The sequence below is a fragment of the Protopterus annectens genome, chromosome 10.part0, assembly GCF_019279795.1.
Source record: "Protopterus annectens isolate FY-2018-M chromosome 10.part0, PAN1.0, whole genome shotgun sequence".
In the NCBI taxonomy this organism is placed as follows: Eukaryota; Metazoa; Chordata; order Ceratodontiformes; family Protopteridae; genus Protopterus; species Protopterus annectens.
Window position 1 is genome coordinate 1,712,806,731 of NC_056744.1, and position 17,748 is coordinate 1,712,824,478.

Here is a 17,748-nt window from a genome sequence, read left to right on the forward strand (position 1 = left end):
GGTTTCTCCCAGTTTTTACCACACCCCTATTGCCTTTGACATTTATAAACTTGGAATATGGACAAGTTTTTCCATTTCTATTTTCAAAACATTGCAATCCCATCCCCACATCATAAACCGCTGTTATCATTAACGTTTTGAAATGTCTGTTACTTCTTTACAATTTTTTTAAAACGCCCTTTCAAAAGTCTCTTTTTCTACTTCTGTCCAAAACCGGATATGTATTTTCTTCATTTCCAGAAAAAAGCTTAAACTGTTCCGGATTATCATTCTGTTTTCATACTCTCATAGAAAATTTACCGTATCATGAACAGTCTCAAAAATAATGCAACAAAATGTCTTGTTTTTTATCAAAAAGAAAGCTCTTACCTCTTGTACCTTCACAACTAAAGAAGCATTATAGTGTCAAATACCTCATATCTATTCAGCTTTATTCTTTTTACTCTGTATTCACACCACAAATTTTATTTTTATGCTGACATTTTTTTTTCTGTTCTCCATGATTGTTTAAAACATATACAGAGACAGTTAGAAGCAGTGTCCCCTTTTAGGACCACCTCCAAATCTTCCTCCTGTATTTTCTCCATTATTTCTCCCCAGAAAATGTGTCTTCCATTTTCTGATTCACTCTGATTGACTAGCTTTTGCAATATATCATTCTGCAAAGCCCCTGACTGTAGGATTGTAATGACATATTCCTTCACCATCTCCTCCGACTCAGCAAACACATTTTTTAAAAGACCCCGGAATCCTCCATTTCCCTGCACATATCTCCCTGCAAGCTGAAGCACACCTCCGGTCCTTCCATTACTCTCTACATGCTACAAACAGTCATCCCAGATGCCACTGCACCAGGAATGAGACTTGCACGTGTACTCACTCACTGTGCAAGCCACGAGTAGGGGAAGTTCCCCAATAGAAATCTCTCCCAACAGTATAAATACTGCTTTGGGTCTCCCCTGAAAAAAAGCCACTGACCTAATGAGACTAACCTGGTCAACAAAAGATAAATGTGTGTGCAGAACAGCCAGTTAATACATTCTCAGAGATGCTTTCAGCTGCTTTGGCTGCAATACCATTGAGTGGGCAAAAACCAGCATTACTGTACAAACACACTCAGCAAGTCGGAAATTAAATCTAACATCCAAGCTATCCAAGCTGCAGCCCTCAGTGGTGCAGAAGCAGAAAACAAATATAATAGATATAAATAATAGTAATAACTATAACAAATATAAAATGAATAGCACCATAGGCACCACTTTACTCTCATCATAAAACATATTGTCTGTGTATTTCCTTAAGAAAGCAGCATACCTGACAAAACTTAAGACATTTTCCATATCTAAGAGAGGCAGATTAGTACTTATAACCATGATGTCATACCTTTGTAACTGGTAGCAGTTATAACCATGATGTCATGTTGTATATATTTGTCTGCAGGTTTATTTCTTTGCACTATCAATTTCAATCTCACATTTCAACCCAGTACTGCTCATCAGTCTTGGAAATCTTCAGACATCCATCACAAACACTACATCTTGATGGCATGTTCATAGAACCACTCTGCCTCTCCAGTACAAGTAAGAACTCTACACAAATTTTAAACATTTATGGATAGAAAATATATTTCAGCGATTAGGGCTCATTCTAGATTGGCTAGCTCCAGTCTGTCAGTAACATCACCTCCAGAATGTCAGCCATAAATGATTACTTACTACACAGAGGTATGAGAAAAACATTAAAAAGTATTATAATTTTGGGCACATGAAACAATGTATGTACAGACAGGATTCGTATAGTAATTGGATTTACAGATTTCAATCTGCAGGCGCTACACATATTTTGTGGTCATTTTAAAACAGAGAACATAGAGTTATAGTTTTCCCTTAACTTTCCCCCTGTGGCACTGTTAATGTTGAGCCACCAAATGTTCGAAACTGAAGAATGAGTTTACCCTTCTTTTTAAAGTGTGGTTATTGGAATTCAACATGCATGCAGGCCAGATCTGGAAGACCCAATCAGCATTACTGCAGCATTTAAGATCTCAGTCATGAGACTGAAAGCTGCTCCTCTAGTCGTTAATCAGTTTAAATGAGTTATTGCTGTAACAGAAAGGATTTGTCAGACTTTCAGAGGCCTCATAAGACAACAAGGTAGACATATTAAATACAGACTGTGCAGTGGTAGCATCACCTCACAACAAGAGATTCCCCAGTTCAATTCTTGGCTGGGGTGCCTTCTGTGCGGAGTCTGCATTTCCTCCTTGCATTCATGTGGGTTTCCTTTCACATTATAAAGACGTGTCTGGAGCATTTATTTATCCCTGAGCCTCTGCTGAAAATTGGCTTCATTTCAAGTCGGACTTTTCCAGTTAACAAATATTATATAAAAATAAATAAATAAAATAGCTCAGTATTATTCAGAAAGCAGGAGTACAGCTTCTCCACACTATACTTCCAAATGTGCACTTCACAACTATTCAACTGCTTTCTGATAACAAACACACTCAAAAAAGAGTTCATAAATCCTGCAACAAAAATCATACTCTAATGAAATCTGTACTTAGAATTATAAGCTATGTAACTCTGTAAAAAATTGTACTAATAATGTATAGAAGGGGTCACTAGACAACTACATCAACACACTTAAATGTAAACAAAATAAATACATTAACCAATAAACAAATAGTAAGTATGAATGGTGCGACAGGTTTTCACCTTTGTAAACAAATAATTCAGAATATAATAAAATTTTGTGTAAGGTTGGTTGGGGTTATGCTTTTACATGTTTAAGTAACAAGTCAGTGTGTAACAAAGCAGAGTTTGTTGGATTAAGCTTTCACCTGTGTAAACAAATAATTCTATATGTAGTAAGGTGTGGATTCTGGGATAGGCTTTCCCCTGATGGGAAAAAAGCAATTTACTGTATCAAGGTAGAGTATGGTGGGGTAAGCTTTCAGCTGTGTAGATCAGTGATACAATGTAGCAATATAATCTCATTAACCCTGAGTACCTTCTCATGGCGCCTCTGTGCTTAACACCGAGCACACCATGAGAAGATACTAAATGCAGGCTGTTACCCCAGAGTGCCTTCCACAAGCGCAATAAACTCTTATTGCAGGTTTGTAGCTGAGTTTAATGTAAAGCATGCTGAAATCGTAACTGAACTTGTAATTTATCTTATTCAGTTATGATTCAGCATGTTTTTACATACGTTTACATTAAACTTTTCTTTTTAGAAAATCTTCTTCTAAAGTTGTTGATAAGCAAGTGGTGGCAGCCAATCGGATTTCTGCAATCCAAGCCAACACCTGCGTCACACCTCCACCCCCAAAATTATGTTCTTTTGTTTTGCTCTGACAGCACTGTATTCTAATCATTGAAATGGAAAAGCGCCGAAAATGTGGTGGAACTGAGCATCAGGAAATCAGCAAGATGCTTGAACTGGTTACTGTTCAATACTGGAAAAAAAAACAAACAAAAAAAAAACAAAAAAAAAAAGAGTACGAAAGAGCATTTCATTCACTCTCTCTGGAGCAAGATACCGAGCAGGTAAATGCTTCTTTTACATTTGGTCGTAAAAAATTGCATAAATGGCTGACTTTATACATCACAGACGCTGGAGGTTACTGTAACAATTCCTATGGAAATAATCAGCACAACATAGTTTATTAAAACTTCTGCATTTTGTCCTAAACCAACTCATTTTCCACTTTAAACTTCAAATATGACAGTTGGAACGTTATAGGGATGATTCAGGGCGGAAATTCCACAACAAAAGGTAGATGTTCCGAATGCTTTTGATCTTAAGACACCGTTGGCTACATGTGAGTATCTTGTGTGACATGAAGAAATGTATGGGCAAAAACAAAAGCGCATCTGTAAATTGTATTGATCACCCACATCTCTTCTTATCCTTGTTTTATAGTAAGTGGCTTCAGAAAGCAGGCCCTATACTAGAGAATGTATTATCTGCAGCAGTGAGAAGGGCTGTTAAAAGCACTAAAGAAGTTTTTGAAACCATGTTGTTGGTCACACATTAAGTCATAAGCATTTGTGTTTGATAAGTTGTTTATAGAAAAGCTTTTCAAATATTTACATTATTGGACAGAGATTTGAGATAGGTTTTAAATCTTTGCATGGGTGAGGAAAATTTTAGTAACTGTATGATAGAATGTTTGAAGGTTACAGGGACTGTAGTGGTGGTTAAAGAGAGAATGAGTATGTGTGTTAGTGGTTACACACTTTTTTTTTTAATTGCTGCCATTTTAAGAAAATTTGGATGCATTTTACAGAAGTAGATCCTGATGGGCTAAAGTTTTAAGGAACAGTGATTTGATTTCTTTAGAGGATTATTGCTGAAAAGGGAAATATAGCCTCATAATTAGCTAGGGATTACAGTTGTATAGTTGTGTCGGAGGGTTATGCTGAAAAGGGAAAAGTGATTCAGTAATGTCTTCTGTGGTAGACTGACGTTTTTGGAATCATTGGCAAAGTCGTGGGTATCCTGAAGACGTTACTACTCGGGACAAGTAGTGCTTTCCTCCTCTATTTCTTACATGTACTGTTTATCACCCTGTTCTTTGCCCACCAAGCTAACTCATCTTCGAAAATCAACATCTTGCAGCATTAGTTTCAACAATTTGATTTTGCCCTATGCAAACCACCTCAAGTCCCTATCCCTGTAGTCTTGTCTCCTACAGGCTTTTGAAGGGAGATCTATGCCTGTCATACAGGGCATTGTCACATGCCACTCTGATGGACATCCTGCATATCCACAAAACAAACAGCAGCAGAATTATCTGTTCTAAAGATTTAAAAATTGCCTGTGATATAAATAGAGCCTGCTAGAGGGATAGGTATGTATCCCAGAGACTACCCAGTCTATGGAACAGGCTCCCCATCCATGTGAAGCAGAGTTCTTCCCTAACCCAAATCAAGTGCAACTTGGACAGTTGGATGGGAAACTGGAAATTCATCCCTGGTTTGGCACCTATGTCTCTAATGGACACAGGTAATATGTAAATGGTTCATCTTCCAGGCCCATGCTTACACTTATTAAGTTGTCAGAGATTTGGGATACATGGCTAGGCTTAAAAAGGGCCTTGTGGTCATTGTCCTAGTACACACCTATGAATCTATAATGTCCCATTGTAGTTGAAATTTGTAGATTTAGCCCGTTTACAGTAATATGGTGAAGCTCATCATGGAGTTGAAGTCTAGCTATCTAGTTTGTATGCACTGAATCCATAGCTCTCAACAAATCGAGGACAGATCCAGAAAAATGGCAGCACTTTTAGAAGCATTAGTAAACGTGCAAATTGATGTATGTTTTTGAAGTAACAGAGGGGTTAAGAGGGACAGAGTTAAGCTTTCAGTAAACTCCGGGACACTTGAGATATCTGTTGGTTATGTCCTTAAAAGGAGTGGAACGTGGGATTAAGGCACTGATTAGAATTATATACCAAGTTACCTTCCTGACCCTTGATCTCTTGATGTGCATTTGTTTGCATTGCATTTGACGTTTGATAAGTTAGTAGTTTGGGATGGTTGTGCTAACAAAGAAATCCTGTAGGCATTGTGGGTCGTTTCACTTCCTGAACAACATATTGGCATCGTGAGTACTATCCTTGATTTCTTATTGGAAGAATGTATTTTCCCAACTTCAGTGATGCAAATCCATTAGCTCGGTCTTTTCCATGTCTGGATTGCAGGACCACAATAACAGTAGTATCATACCACTGGCATTAAATATACTAAAGTATAAAAAAGGCACACAGATATGACTCTAAACAATTCAGCCATGCAGATATTTAAACCATCTGGGTGTTGTTGCATACTTTGCTGCCCTACATATCTTTTCCCACTTCTCCTTTGTAATTTGTTTACTCTTTTCCCAGTACTTACTGTACCTGTTTGACTTGATTAGTTATAGTTGTCATGAAAATTGTATATTCCCTTGTCTTTTTTGACTTTTTGCTTTATTAGAAATTCTCTGGTCTTTCAGTTTTTCCTCAGTGATGGTGTCTTTGTCAATACTCTGTTTTATTCTGTAATCTGGAAGACAGTTTGTAACCCAAAAGCCATTTACTCTCTTGGCCTCCTCCCACTATATTAACTTTTCTTCTTGTTGATTTGTTCCCAGTACATTGTTCTTTGGCTAACTTCCTTTAGTTACTTCCACCCACATTTTTTGCAACTTTATTGTGGCAGCTTGGAAGTGGATGACATGATGTTAGAGAAGAGAATGAATATCCCATTTATGGAGGAGACAATGAGAATCCAACCAAGCCACTTCACTTGGGGTCCAGAGTTGGCATCTCTGGGAGAGGACAGAGCAGAAATACGAGCTGTGGTGGTGGGGGGGGGGGGGCAGTCTTCTGAAGACAATAAGGAATGTTAGCAGAACTGATGATGGCATCTAGAAGTCTGACAGCCATGTGTCAACAGTGGTGAGATAATCCTTTTGTGTGTCACAACTTACAAGGAAAGGTATGGCATCCATATTACTTGTACATTCTGGGATGAATTAACCATATGCTTTTCAGAATATTTCTGGCTTTATCAATTGTGACAGTTTAAGTAACAGGAAGGCACGAATCAGTCAGATAGTTTAAATATTTTTGACTTTGTGTGTCTGATTCACCTGGACAGTTTGGGTGGCAGGGCTTAGTGAGACATATGGTATTACTGATTTTACACTAATTAATTACAGCATTCATCAACTAGATATTTTGAACAACATTTTTCCCTTGTCATTTATGTATTTGATTCTAATCCGAGGAATGGTACAGTGAGATAATGTTGTTATTACTATTGCACTAATTCTTACATCGATCAACCAGTTAGTTTAGATATTTGTGTGCCTTATTTTAAGCAGTGGGATGGGACAGAGAGATAAATGTTATTATTTTTAAACTAATTCTGGCATGGAGCAACCATATATTTTGGACAATACTTCTGTATTATCTAGGATTTAGGTGAGAGGAATGGCTCAGTAATATAAATGTTGCACTACTTCTATACTGAAAGAAGGTAATGAGTCAGTCTTCCCTTATAACTACACCAGGAGTGTAATAAATGTCTGCTCAACACGGTGCAGCAATTATCACCTTTGTATGAGCATGCAGAACACTGCAGTAATGCAGTGCAAGTCATGATCACATTATTAATTTACAGTCTGTGCTGTTACAGAATAACACTGAGTCCTTATCACTTGTCAGGTAAAATCCTCGTGCAGCTGCCACTGTTATTCACTTTAGGAAAAGTCGTTATCACATTGATGGATGCACTTGCTAGGTTTTGGTTTCTGTATATGCAGAGTCATGCAGAAGAATTCCCTCAAAATTCTTTTTCTTAATTGTTTCTATTGTAAGATAAAAGTGAAGGCATCCATTGTGGTTATATGGTTCATATTTTTGTGAATTACTACAAATATTGCTGTGTTGTTTTCCAACTGCCTCTATGCAGGTAAGTAACATCATAGTGTTCTATACTGTTGCGTTTTTCAGCTGTAAGTTCAAGTGTAAGGCAACACACCCCTCAAAGAAGATGGCATCTGTTCAGGTAGGAAACATTTCAACATGCTAAGACCTCATTTTGAAGACAGTATTACAACATGATAAAAGAACTGTATCTGTGTATCCTGTACACATGTACAGATATCACAGTTTATATAGGACTTGGGTTATGGAAATTATGACATTTATTTCATATTTTGGTAAATAACTTTGCAAGGAAAGCATGTCAATGTGCTAAGTAATACCTGAGTCATGGGTCAGTTGATGAATCCAACACATTTCTACAATTTCTTACATGGTGTCCCTGTCCACACTGTAACAACCCATTGTGTTAGTGTCATGGAGGGCATGAAATGTTAAGCATGGTCACATGACCCTATGTCTCCAGGTAATATATTTTTCTGATTTTGGCAAATAACTGTGGGAAGGAGCTGGCAAAGATGCTGAGAAAGAACAACTGTTTCAGGCGAGTGCTAGCACGTACAATCTAATATGTCAGTAACCATCCTGCAATGCTTCCTTTTTTATTCTGCTTTTATCAGGGATGTGTAGAGTTTAGATGACAGGAAGGGCTTAGTAATATAAAACTTGATCCCTTAGATCCATTGCTGAATGGACACATGTAAAGAGAAAAGGCATACGTAAGGCAGACTGCTGACACTGAAGGAGGTCGTGAGACTGTAGTGGTATCAGCTGTCTGAGTGGGTAGCCAGCACAGCTATCAGACAGATCAGATGTCCTTGCCTGCCACTGAAGTCACATGCTTGTTCTGGGTTCATTACTGTAGTGGCAGTCCTTACCTTGCTTTTTCTGTTTACATGTACCCATTCAGCAGTATGTTGGCTACAACAAGCATGTGTATATTTACAATTATATGTGTCTACATGGTAAAACAATGGTATGAATGCTGTACACAAATACAGATATCTGTTTTTCAGGACTTAGGTTATGGAAATTATGATTTTTTTCATATTTTGGTAAATAACTTTGCAAGGGAGCATCTGAATGTGCTACGTAATACCTCAGTTTGAAGTCAGTATTCATTGTTCCAACATGGTAAAAGAACTGTGCCTCTATGTTGTACACATGTACAGATATCAAAATTTGTTTCGACTTAGGTTATGGAAATTAAGATTTTTTTTCATATTTTGGTACATAATTTTGCAAAGGAGCATATGAATGTGCTATGTAATACCTCAGTTTGAAGACAGTATTCATAGGTCCAACATGGTAAAAGAACTGTTCCTGTATGTTGTAAACATGTACAGATATCAAAGTTTGTTTCAGACTTAGGTTATGCAAATTATGATTTTTTGTTAATAGTTTGATAAATATCTTTGCAAGGGAGCATGTCAATGTGCCAAGTAATACCTCATTTTGAAGACAGTGTTACTCCTTACAGCATGGTAAAAGAACTGTGTCTGTGCAGTGTACATATGTACAGATATCACAGTTTGTTTAGTCTTGTAGGATTATGAAAATTATACATTTCCAATACTTCTCATTATTATGCCAATATCTTTGTAAGGGAGCATGGTGATGACACAAATGATACATCATTTTGAAGCTGACATTGAGACACACAACTTCTACACTATGCACCCTCTGTCTGTTACAGGTGATGATATATTATACTTTGTTTATTTATCAATTATGAGAAATATTATATTAATCATATTTCTGTTAATATGTCCATAAAGGAACATCAAGCAGTAATGGTTAAGGTATCACTTTAAAGCTGACATTCATACAAACAAATTACATACAAATTGTATGGGTCTACATGGTACATTGACCAAGATATTGTGCTTTGCTTTTCCAAAAAGGTAAAAAATATGCACAATATCAGCATTCCTTGCCAAATATTTAATAATGACTTTGATATGCACTTACACTATTGGAAAGGACAGTGTCTGCTGAACAACTTTTGTATTTACATTTTTAGTCTAGCTCTTACAGTTAAAGAGTTATGAACATTTGTTTTCTGTATGGTGTTAGAAATGGAGTTTCTGAAAATGAGCTCAGGCTGCACTGTTATTCCTATGGTGGAAGTAAGCAGGCAGCTTTTCCCGAGCTGCTCTGGAGTGAGTGAGTTAAACAATTTTGGGTTAAGCTTTCACATGTGTAAGCAAGCGACCAAGTACTGCAAGATTTGGTTTGTGGGGGTTATAAAAAACAGACTACTGGAACACTTATCAAAAGCTCCATACTTCCGACATCAGGATCAGAAATGTTGTATACTTGGTGGATGTTGTACAGATTTTGTCAGAAAACTTCACCTACTGTCAATTTTGGCACCCTCCACCATGGGGAAAAGGTACATACTTAAGTAAACTGCCTTACACAGCAGTATAAGTCAGGAACACTTTCTTTCACTGCTTCTCATTAAGTTCTGTGAAGAACTGAATAATTATTATTCAGATCAATCCAAAATGCTTACAGATAGTAATCAGTGACTATGTACACAAACTGACTGATTTATCTAGTTAATATTTTACATCACCTGGATTACAGTTGAATCAAATCCTCTTCATGGATTCACACATTTTCTACAATTACTGAATATAACCTCAGTGTAGTCAATACACACATTCTTCCCATCAAGCCTTTACCCTTATCCTTAATGCCACTGGGCCAGGCATAACATTATATTAGCCGCCTAGTAAAATGAAGTGTGAAGTTTAAAAACTATACATTCTGATGAGCACTTATATAGTCTGCTGTGCCAAAGTTCACAAAAATCAGATGTTTTACAACTGCCTTCTGAGTCTCACCTCTAAAATGTTATAAGACACTACTCAAAAATGAATACAATGAAACAGAGAAAACGTTCAATAGTCTTTGTTCATAATGTCATGTCTTTCATAGCACCTTCCAACTCCCAGTACTATGTGGGCAGCACAGTGGTGCAGCGATTAACGTTGTCGCCTCACAGCAAGAGGTTCACCGGTTCGATTCTCGGCTGGGATGCCTTCTGTGTGGAGTTTGCATGTTCTCCCTGTGTTCGCGTGGGTTTCCTCCGGGTACTCCGGTTTCCTCCCACATTCCAAAGACATGCATCTGGAGCGTTTCTCCCCGGGCCTCCGCTGAAAACAGGCTCTGTGGAACCTAGTCGGACATTCCCGGTCAACAAATGTTAAATAAATAAAAAATAAAAAATAAATAAACAATGTAACTGCTATTGCAATAGCCTTGTTTACATTCAAATAAATGTTGCATGTATGGATTTAGCCAAGGCTATCATTACCTTATTACACTGTCTTACCTTCAGTCTTCTACTTTGTAAATTTTCCTCAAAAAGTATCAATATCAGTGAAAACAAGTCCTTAAAAATGCATTAATGAGCTTTTCACTTACTGTTGAAGCCACCTTCTTGATTACCCTGCTGTTTTGTGATATGTTTTCCCTCCACATCACACTTTGGCTGTTCATCAGAATCTTGTTTAAGTAGCAGTAATAATTTTTCTGGGAGGATTTTGTACCCTGCATATAAAAAAATTGAAAACCATAACATTAAATTTTATTCTTCTCAAGATTTCATACAAAGTGAATAAACAGAGTGTATAGACTATAGACTTCTTTTGATAGGTTTAGAATACATTCCCTCATTCTATAAGTACGGCTCCTTGTACTTATGCATACAAGTTTGTTTTACTGAAAGAATCACAGTGCAATCAATTTTAAAATAAAACAAAATACTCAGAAGTACAGCTTGAAATTGTAACCTTTTGTGATCATAGCAAGCTTAATTATAAATACTTTTGTACAGATGTTCTTTTTGTTATTGTGTAGCTAGTTATTATGTAGCTTTATAGTTACAAGATCAAACCACATTTGTTGCTACACAATGTTTTGTAGGAAGCTCATTCAAAATCAATTCACAATAATATTTGCTTTCTAATGAAGTTACTAGTGTGTATTTCTGATAAGGAACTTTTGACCAACATTTACACATTTTATCACTAGTTACAATTACATGGAAAAACAGGAGACGATTCAGAATCTTTTAATCAACATTTCTTACACTGTTGATGTTTGGAAATGCATACGCCTTCTGTTAGATGTGGAAATATTCTGAAGCCTAGCACATTGCTGCATTTACTAAATCTAAGAATGCTGTGATCTGTATCTCACAGAGCTCTGCATTAAAGGGGGAACTGTAGTAAGTTGCAGCCCACAGGTTAGAGTTATGTTCACAGATTATACGTCTGTGAATGGGGTTACAGAATTCCCTTATAAGTAGCAGTTTAGTGAGAATGGTTTATATTTTAAATATTCTCAGAATCATAAGAAAGTATAGGTATGAGCAGCCACAGAAGGCATACTAAATTAGGTGCACATATATCCAGTTAAATCACAGATTAGTCTAACTCCCAACTGTCTTAATCCTCACAGTTTTTGTAATATTCATGCCCTGCCCAACTGCAAGATCCCTCTTTTGTGTTTAAGAGCTATTATTTACATCAATGACCCACTATTTCTCTACATACTAAGAACAAAGCTTAGAAATAAACTGTGAATGAACTCCTGCTTGACTTGCTTTCAAACTGACTACATTCTTCTTTCTTCACCTACAAAGATAACACTTTTCCTACGTGTACATATCTGCATCTTAATATACACATTACTTCATGCATGCTTTCATACCCTGCATTGATCATCTATGTACATTTTATTATTATGTTGCATTTTCCCATAATGATACCAAAATACAACAAAAATTACACAGAAAAAAATAACTCACAATAATTCACCTTTTCAAAGTCACTTTTTACACCTGTATGTGATCAGGCCAAAAAAAAAAAAACAGCCTTGCATTGAGGTTGCCAATAAATGCTGGTAAGCATGCAGTACAACTGACCCCCACCTCCAGTCTGTATCACTTTGTTAAATCACTATTTAGCGAATGCCTCTTCATTGTTCACTTATTGAGCGAACAACCTAATCATTGAACTAAATTTTCAGCTAACACTTTTGTAGGTTAAAATGATGGTTGGCCACCATCTGGACTTTGCCCTTTTCTCCACTGTAGTGTGATCTTAGAGTAGCTATATTTAGTTAGGGGGTGGGGGGTGTAGCCCCCCCCCCCGCACCTGTGTAGGTCTTCAGATTTTTTTTTTTTTTTTTTTTAATGGTCGCTAGGGCAGACTACCATCACGTCACCCTAGGAATGTCTAGGCTGAAAATTTAGTTCAATGATTAGGTTTTTTGTTCAATAGGTGTTCAATAAAGAGGTGATCACTAAACAGTGATTCAACAAAGTGCTATAGACCTGACACCCCATACAGGATTGTTTCTTCTTAGAGATAATGTCTTTAACTCAAGAGTGTATGTTCCAAAAAAGAGAAAATAGAGCAGGGTACTTCAAAATAAAAGTGCCTTCTTTCCTATGCCCCTGCCAATTCATCTAGTCACCAGTTTTAAGACATAAATTTTGCAGACATCATAATATGTCATTTTTCAACTAAAAACAATCACTAAAAAAGATGACTAAATCCTTTACTGAAATAATGCAGCTACTTTTCATAATATACAGATAGCAGGACTGGAAACTAAAAGTGTGAAACACAGTATAATGGTTCATAGGTAGGTACTAGGCTATCGGCCCTGGGGCCTATGTAAGCCTAGCCAAAGAGGTTCCCTGGCTTTCACCACCCAAGAAAATTATTTTCCTGTGCCCCTGTCGAGCAGCACCGCAGAAGTGATCCCCGGGGTGAATTTTCTATTTCCCATCCAGTCGTCAAGATTTTTCTTAAAGAGGGCCAATGAGGAGCTTTGCTTGACATGAATAGGTAGTTTGTTCCAGAGTATGGGAAGTATCTGGGGCAGGACTCTATTCCTTCAGCATGTTCTGTTTATTGTGGTGACAAGGTTTAGGTCCCTGGAGCATGTGGTTTGGAGAGACTGGGATTTCTTTAAGTGTAGCATGTCCAACAACTCTGGGTTTGACATAGCTTTGTATGTTAGGCAGAGATCGCCTCTGAGTAGGCGATATGCGATGGAGTAGAGCTGGAGTTTTTTAAGACGGTCTGCGTATGGCATCTGTTTGAGGCCGGTAATCCTCTTAGTGAGGTATTTCTGTGGCTTTTCCAATTGTTGTAGGTGTCTTGTGAGATACATGCCAAACGGGGCATTGTACTATATAATGGGTCTGACAAGGGATGAGTAGAGAGGAACAATGACCTCCTTTTTTCTACAGGAGAACCCTTTTATGATGAGGTGTGCCATGTAGAAGGATTTCCTGACTACTGTGGCAATGTGGTTATCAAAGGAGCGACTACTGTCCACCTGTGTCCCAAGGTCTCTTATCACACTTTCAGTGTTTAGTGAGCGACAACCTATGTGGTAGTTCATGGGTACCGAGTTTTTCCCAAAGGGGATGACAATGCACTTCTTGGCATTGAGCTTGAGGCCATGACTGTGTCACCAAGCATCTGTCTCTGTAAGGCCCTTTTGTAGAATGTCTACATCATTAGGTGATTCTATTATGGCTTCCAGTTTGCAGTCATCTGCAAACTTTTTTAGCCAAAGACCTTCTGTATTGGCCTGCACTTCAGAGAAGTAGATGCCAAACAGGAGAGGACCAAGGACCGAACCATATAGTACTCCACTCATCACTTGTCTGAAGTCGGACTTGGAGTCGGCTACTTTTACTGTGTGGGTTCCGTCAGTGAGCCAGTTGGCCATCCATCTTGTGACATAGGAATTTATGCCCAGTTTAGTGAGTTTATCTATAATTCTAGAGTGGGGGATGGTACTGAAAGCCTTGGCAAGGTCAAGATAGGCTGTGTGCACTACCTTGCCCTCATCTATGGCTCTGTTGACTGCTTCAAGGAAGTCAATCAGGTTTAGTAGACATGATCTACCTTTTACAAACCCAAACTGAGTGGAGTCTAGGGTTTGGAGGTTACCTAAGTCTTTGTTTATAAGCTCCAAGATGATACATTCCATGGCCTTGCAGACCAGGCTCATCAGGCTAATGGGGTGGTAGTTTCTGGGGTCTGTGGTGGCACCCCCTTTGTGGAGTGGGATAACTGCCGATATACACCATTCAGTAAGGACATAGCCTGAGGTGAGGCTATGCTTGAACAGGGTTCTTTGGGTGGGGTGCCAGTTTGTTCTGTAGTTTGTGCAGTATGCAGCCTGTGATGTTGCCTGGTCCCATGGATGCTGTGTTCTTGGCTTTGGAGAGTGCGGTCTTTACTTGTTTGTCCATGATTACAGGAGCTTTGCATTCTTCCGGTATTAAGATTGGCCCTTTGGAGGGTGAGAGGGGGGTAAAGTTGGCACTGACTATCTGCCGGGATGTTGGCAATATCAGTTGGTTCTGTATATTTAGTGCCATTCTGCTGTAGCTCAGAGCAGATCGGAGTGTTGCCATTGAGATTCTTGACATAGCTGCAAAATGCTTTGTGGTCGTCTTTGGAATCAGTGGCGATTTTACTTTTCATAACTGACTTTGGAGGATTTTATGAGGGATCTCAGCTTCTTGCTGAGGCTGACCAGGGAGTTCCACCAATCTTGGGATTTTACTCTTTTTTGCAACAGCTTCTTCCTTCTGTTGTAGAGTTTGTTTATGGCAGGGGACCACCAGACTGGCTTCCTTTTTTGGAGGATAGCGTCTTGGTTCTGTTGGGGATGGCACAATCCGTGCACTCGTGCATGTGCTTATAAAGTGCATTTGTGTAAGATTCGGCAGTCGTACCTCTATTTTCCGTCTGCATGGGCGTCGTGAAGTTTGCCACTTCTGTCTTAAGAAGCATGAAGTTGGCTTTGGAGTAGTTTTTATAGTGGTTTCCTTAATGGGAGGTGGGGGATATGGATGTCTAGGGTGATTAGCTTGTGATCAGATCTATCCAGTGAGGAGTTGGCCTCTGGCGTGGAACACTGGTTACCCCTATTGGTAATGACCAGGTCTAGGATATTGCTGCACCTGGTGGGGGTGTGAACAAGCTGATCCAAGGCACTGGAATTTATGAATTCCAGAAAACACTGAGCAAATAATTTGGTACATAAGTAGTTTTCCAAGTTGATGGTGGGGTAGTTGAAATCTCCCATAATTAAGGTATTGGGTTGTATCTTAATATTTTCCAGTATCTTAAGAAATGAAGAGTGGGAATCCTGGGGTATGATGGGGGATCTGTAACAGGTTACAACCTGGATTGCAGTCTTGTCCAGTGTTAGTTGCACTTGGATAATTTCAGATGCATTATGTTGAACAACTAGCCTGGAGGTGTGGATATTCTAAATGAATATGGACATACCTCCATCTGTTTTGGTCCAGGTTAGGTGGCCGAATAGTGTGGTATGAATTATCACCTGGTAATGCAGGGGTGCTCTCTGGAGCCTTGAAACAGGTCTCTGTCACTGCACAGATGTCGATGTTCTCCATTTTAAGGAGTGCCTTGAGTGAGTGCATTTTGTGGTTTAGACTTCTAGCATTGAGTAGCATTACCCTCAGAGTTTGCTTGCTTGTACCTGTTAGTGTAGTGAATTTAGCATTTGAACCTTGCCTAGAAAAGGAACTATATGGGGTGGCAAGAGCCTTTGCCAGTATTCAGAATCCCAGCGGTGACAGGTGCAGGCCATCTCTGGCAAAGCATCATGGTCTGTCGACCATGTGGTCCAAGGCAGACAGATACTGGATCCCCTTAGAATGCCACCAGAAGCTTAGCCAATTGCTGAAGTCAATCATTTTGTCCTTGTACTGTGGTATTGTTCTTGGTTATGGCAGGATGCTACTCAGGGCTAGGGTCATACCTATCTGGGCTACAAGATCTGAAAGCTTCTCCATGTCTTTTTTCATGTAGTCCAGGGAGGTACGTCTCAGGTCATTCACACCAACAAGGACAATGACAGAGACGATTTTGTATTTGTTGTGGAGTGACCTGAGTGCATGCATTATGTGGTGGATCCTGGCACCCGACAGGCAGCTGACAGTAACTTTCTCCTTGTTTAGCCTGGTGAATGGGACATCAGTGTGCCTGACTATAGAGTCACCTATTACTAGTGTGCTGGGTATGCTGTTTTACCTTATGGGCCAAGGTTGAGTGCACACTGATTTTGTGGGCTATGTGTCATTTGGATAGTGTTGTGGGGGGGCTGTCTGTGTTTCAGCTAAGGAGGTCTCTGTTGCTTGGGCAGACATTTATTGAGAGCCTCTGCGGATGTGGGTGTGTGCTTTGTGTTTCAATGTGTGGGTTTTGGTAGTGTGGATTTTGAAGGACTATGTGTTGAGTGTAGTGTGGTGCAGATGTTAACCTTCTCCTCTTGACTGTCTAGTCCAGTCTTGGCTGGAGAGAGCTTGGCTTCCAGTTTGGCTGTATAGGTGCATCTCTCACAGGTTGTAGTGTTGGGTGGTAGGAGGAGAGGGTTGTCAGTGTACATGAGGCAATTGCCACATTGCCCCAAGATACCCAGAATCATCAGGTGGACAGTAAAAAACACAGGGAGCTGACCCATGGACATGCCTGGATAGGTGCTTATTAATTTAAGTACTAAGAACTGTTTTCCTCTTGACAAGTAAGGAAAGTCGAGTGCTGTAGTAATTTGTAGTTTATTTAGTGCTTACAAGGAGTTTTGAGCAAGTGCTGAACACAAGGAAACAATTTTGAGTGCTGAAACTAGAACACTGGTCAGTTCTAAGGGAAATTTGAAGAGCAGACTTTCTGGCACCGGGAATAGTTTAACCGTAGTTAAACGGCGATGTGCAATGCGCAAAACCATGCAAGCACAGGTTTTTAAACAGAAATATGAAAGGGATAGAAATAACCCAAAAATGGCCTATAAAATTACAGATTGTGAGCTGAAACCACTCCTCCAACGACAGATAGGCTGCTCAAAGCTCACCAGTTTCACTGATGAACAGAGAAGCTTCCTTACTTACTTATCTTAGTAAGGTCTGGGCAACACAGAAACAACAAAACAGCCCAGAATTCAGCAAGATCTGACAACCGGACTCAAATGGTTATAGAATGGCAGGAAACATGTAGAGAGATAGGATTTTTTTTCAAAAATTGAAACAGATACAATAATACAAACACTTTCAAGTCATAAAAATGGCTAGCGCACTTGTGTGTGTAGCCCTCAGCAATTAAACAGTTGAAAAACACTTAAAAACGATCAGTTAAAGAGCAAACAGTAACAGCATTTAAAAAAAACAGTTCAAATAAGTAGCAAAGTTAATAAAAAATGTTAGGAATAGTGCAGTTAGCGAGAATAAGCAATAA

The 17,748-nt window shown here is 38.8% G+C and overlaps 1 protein-coding gene across 1 annotated transcript in view; it reads right to left on the minus strand.

Annotated features, from left to right (window-relative positions):
• Positions 1-10,868: 10,868 nt before the first annotated feature.
• The window catches only part of LOC122814458 (E3 ubiquitin-protein ligase TRIM39-like), a 64,123-nt gene continuing 57,243 nt past the window's right edge, over positions 10,869-17,748 (minus strand). The window contains exon 6 of the mRNA XM_044087038.1: positions 10,869-11,002. Coding sequence (XP_043942973.1) covers positions 10,869-11,002 — 134 coding nt within the window. The remainder of the gene's footprint in view (positions 11,003-17,748) is intronic.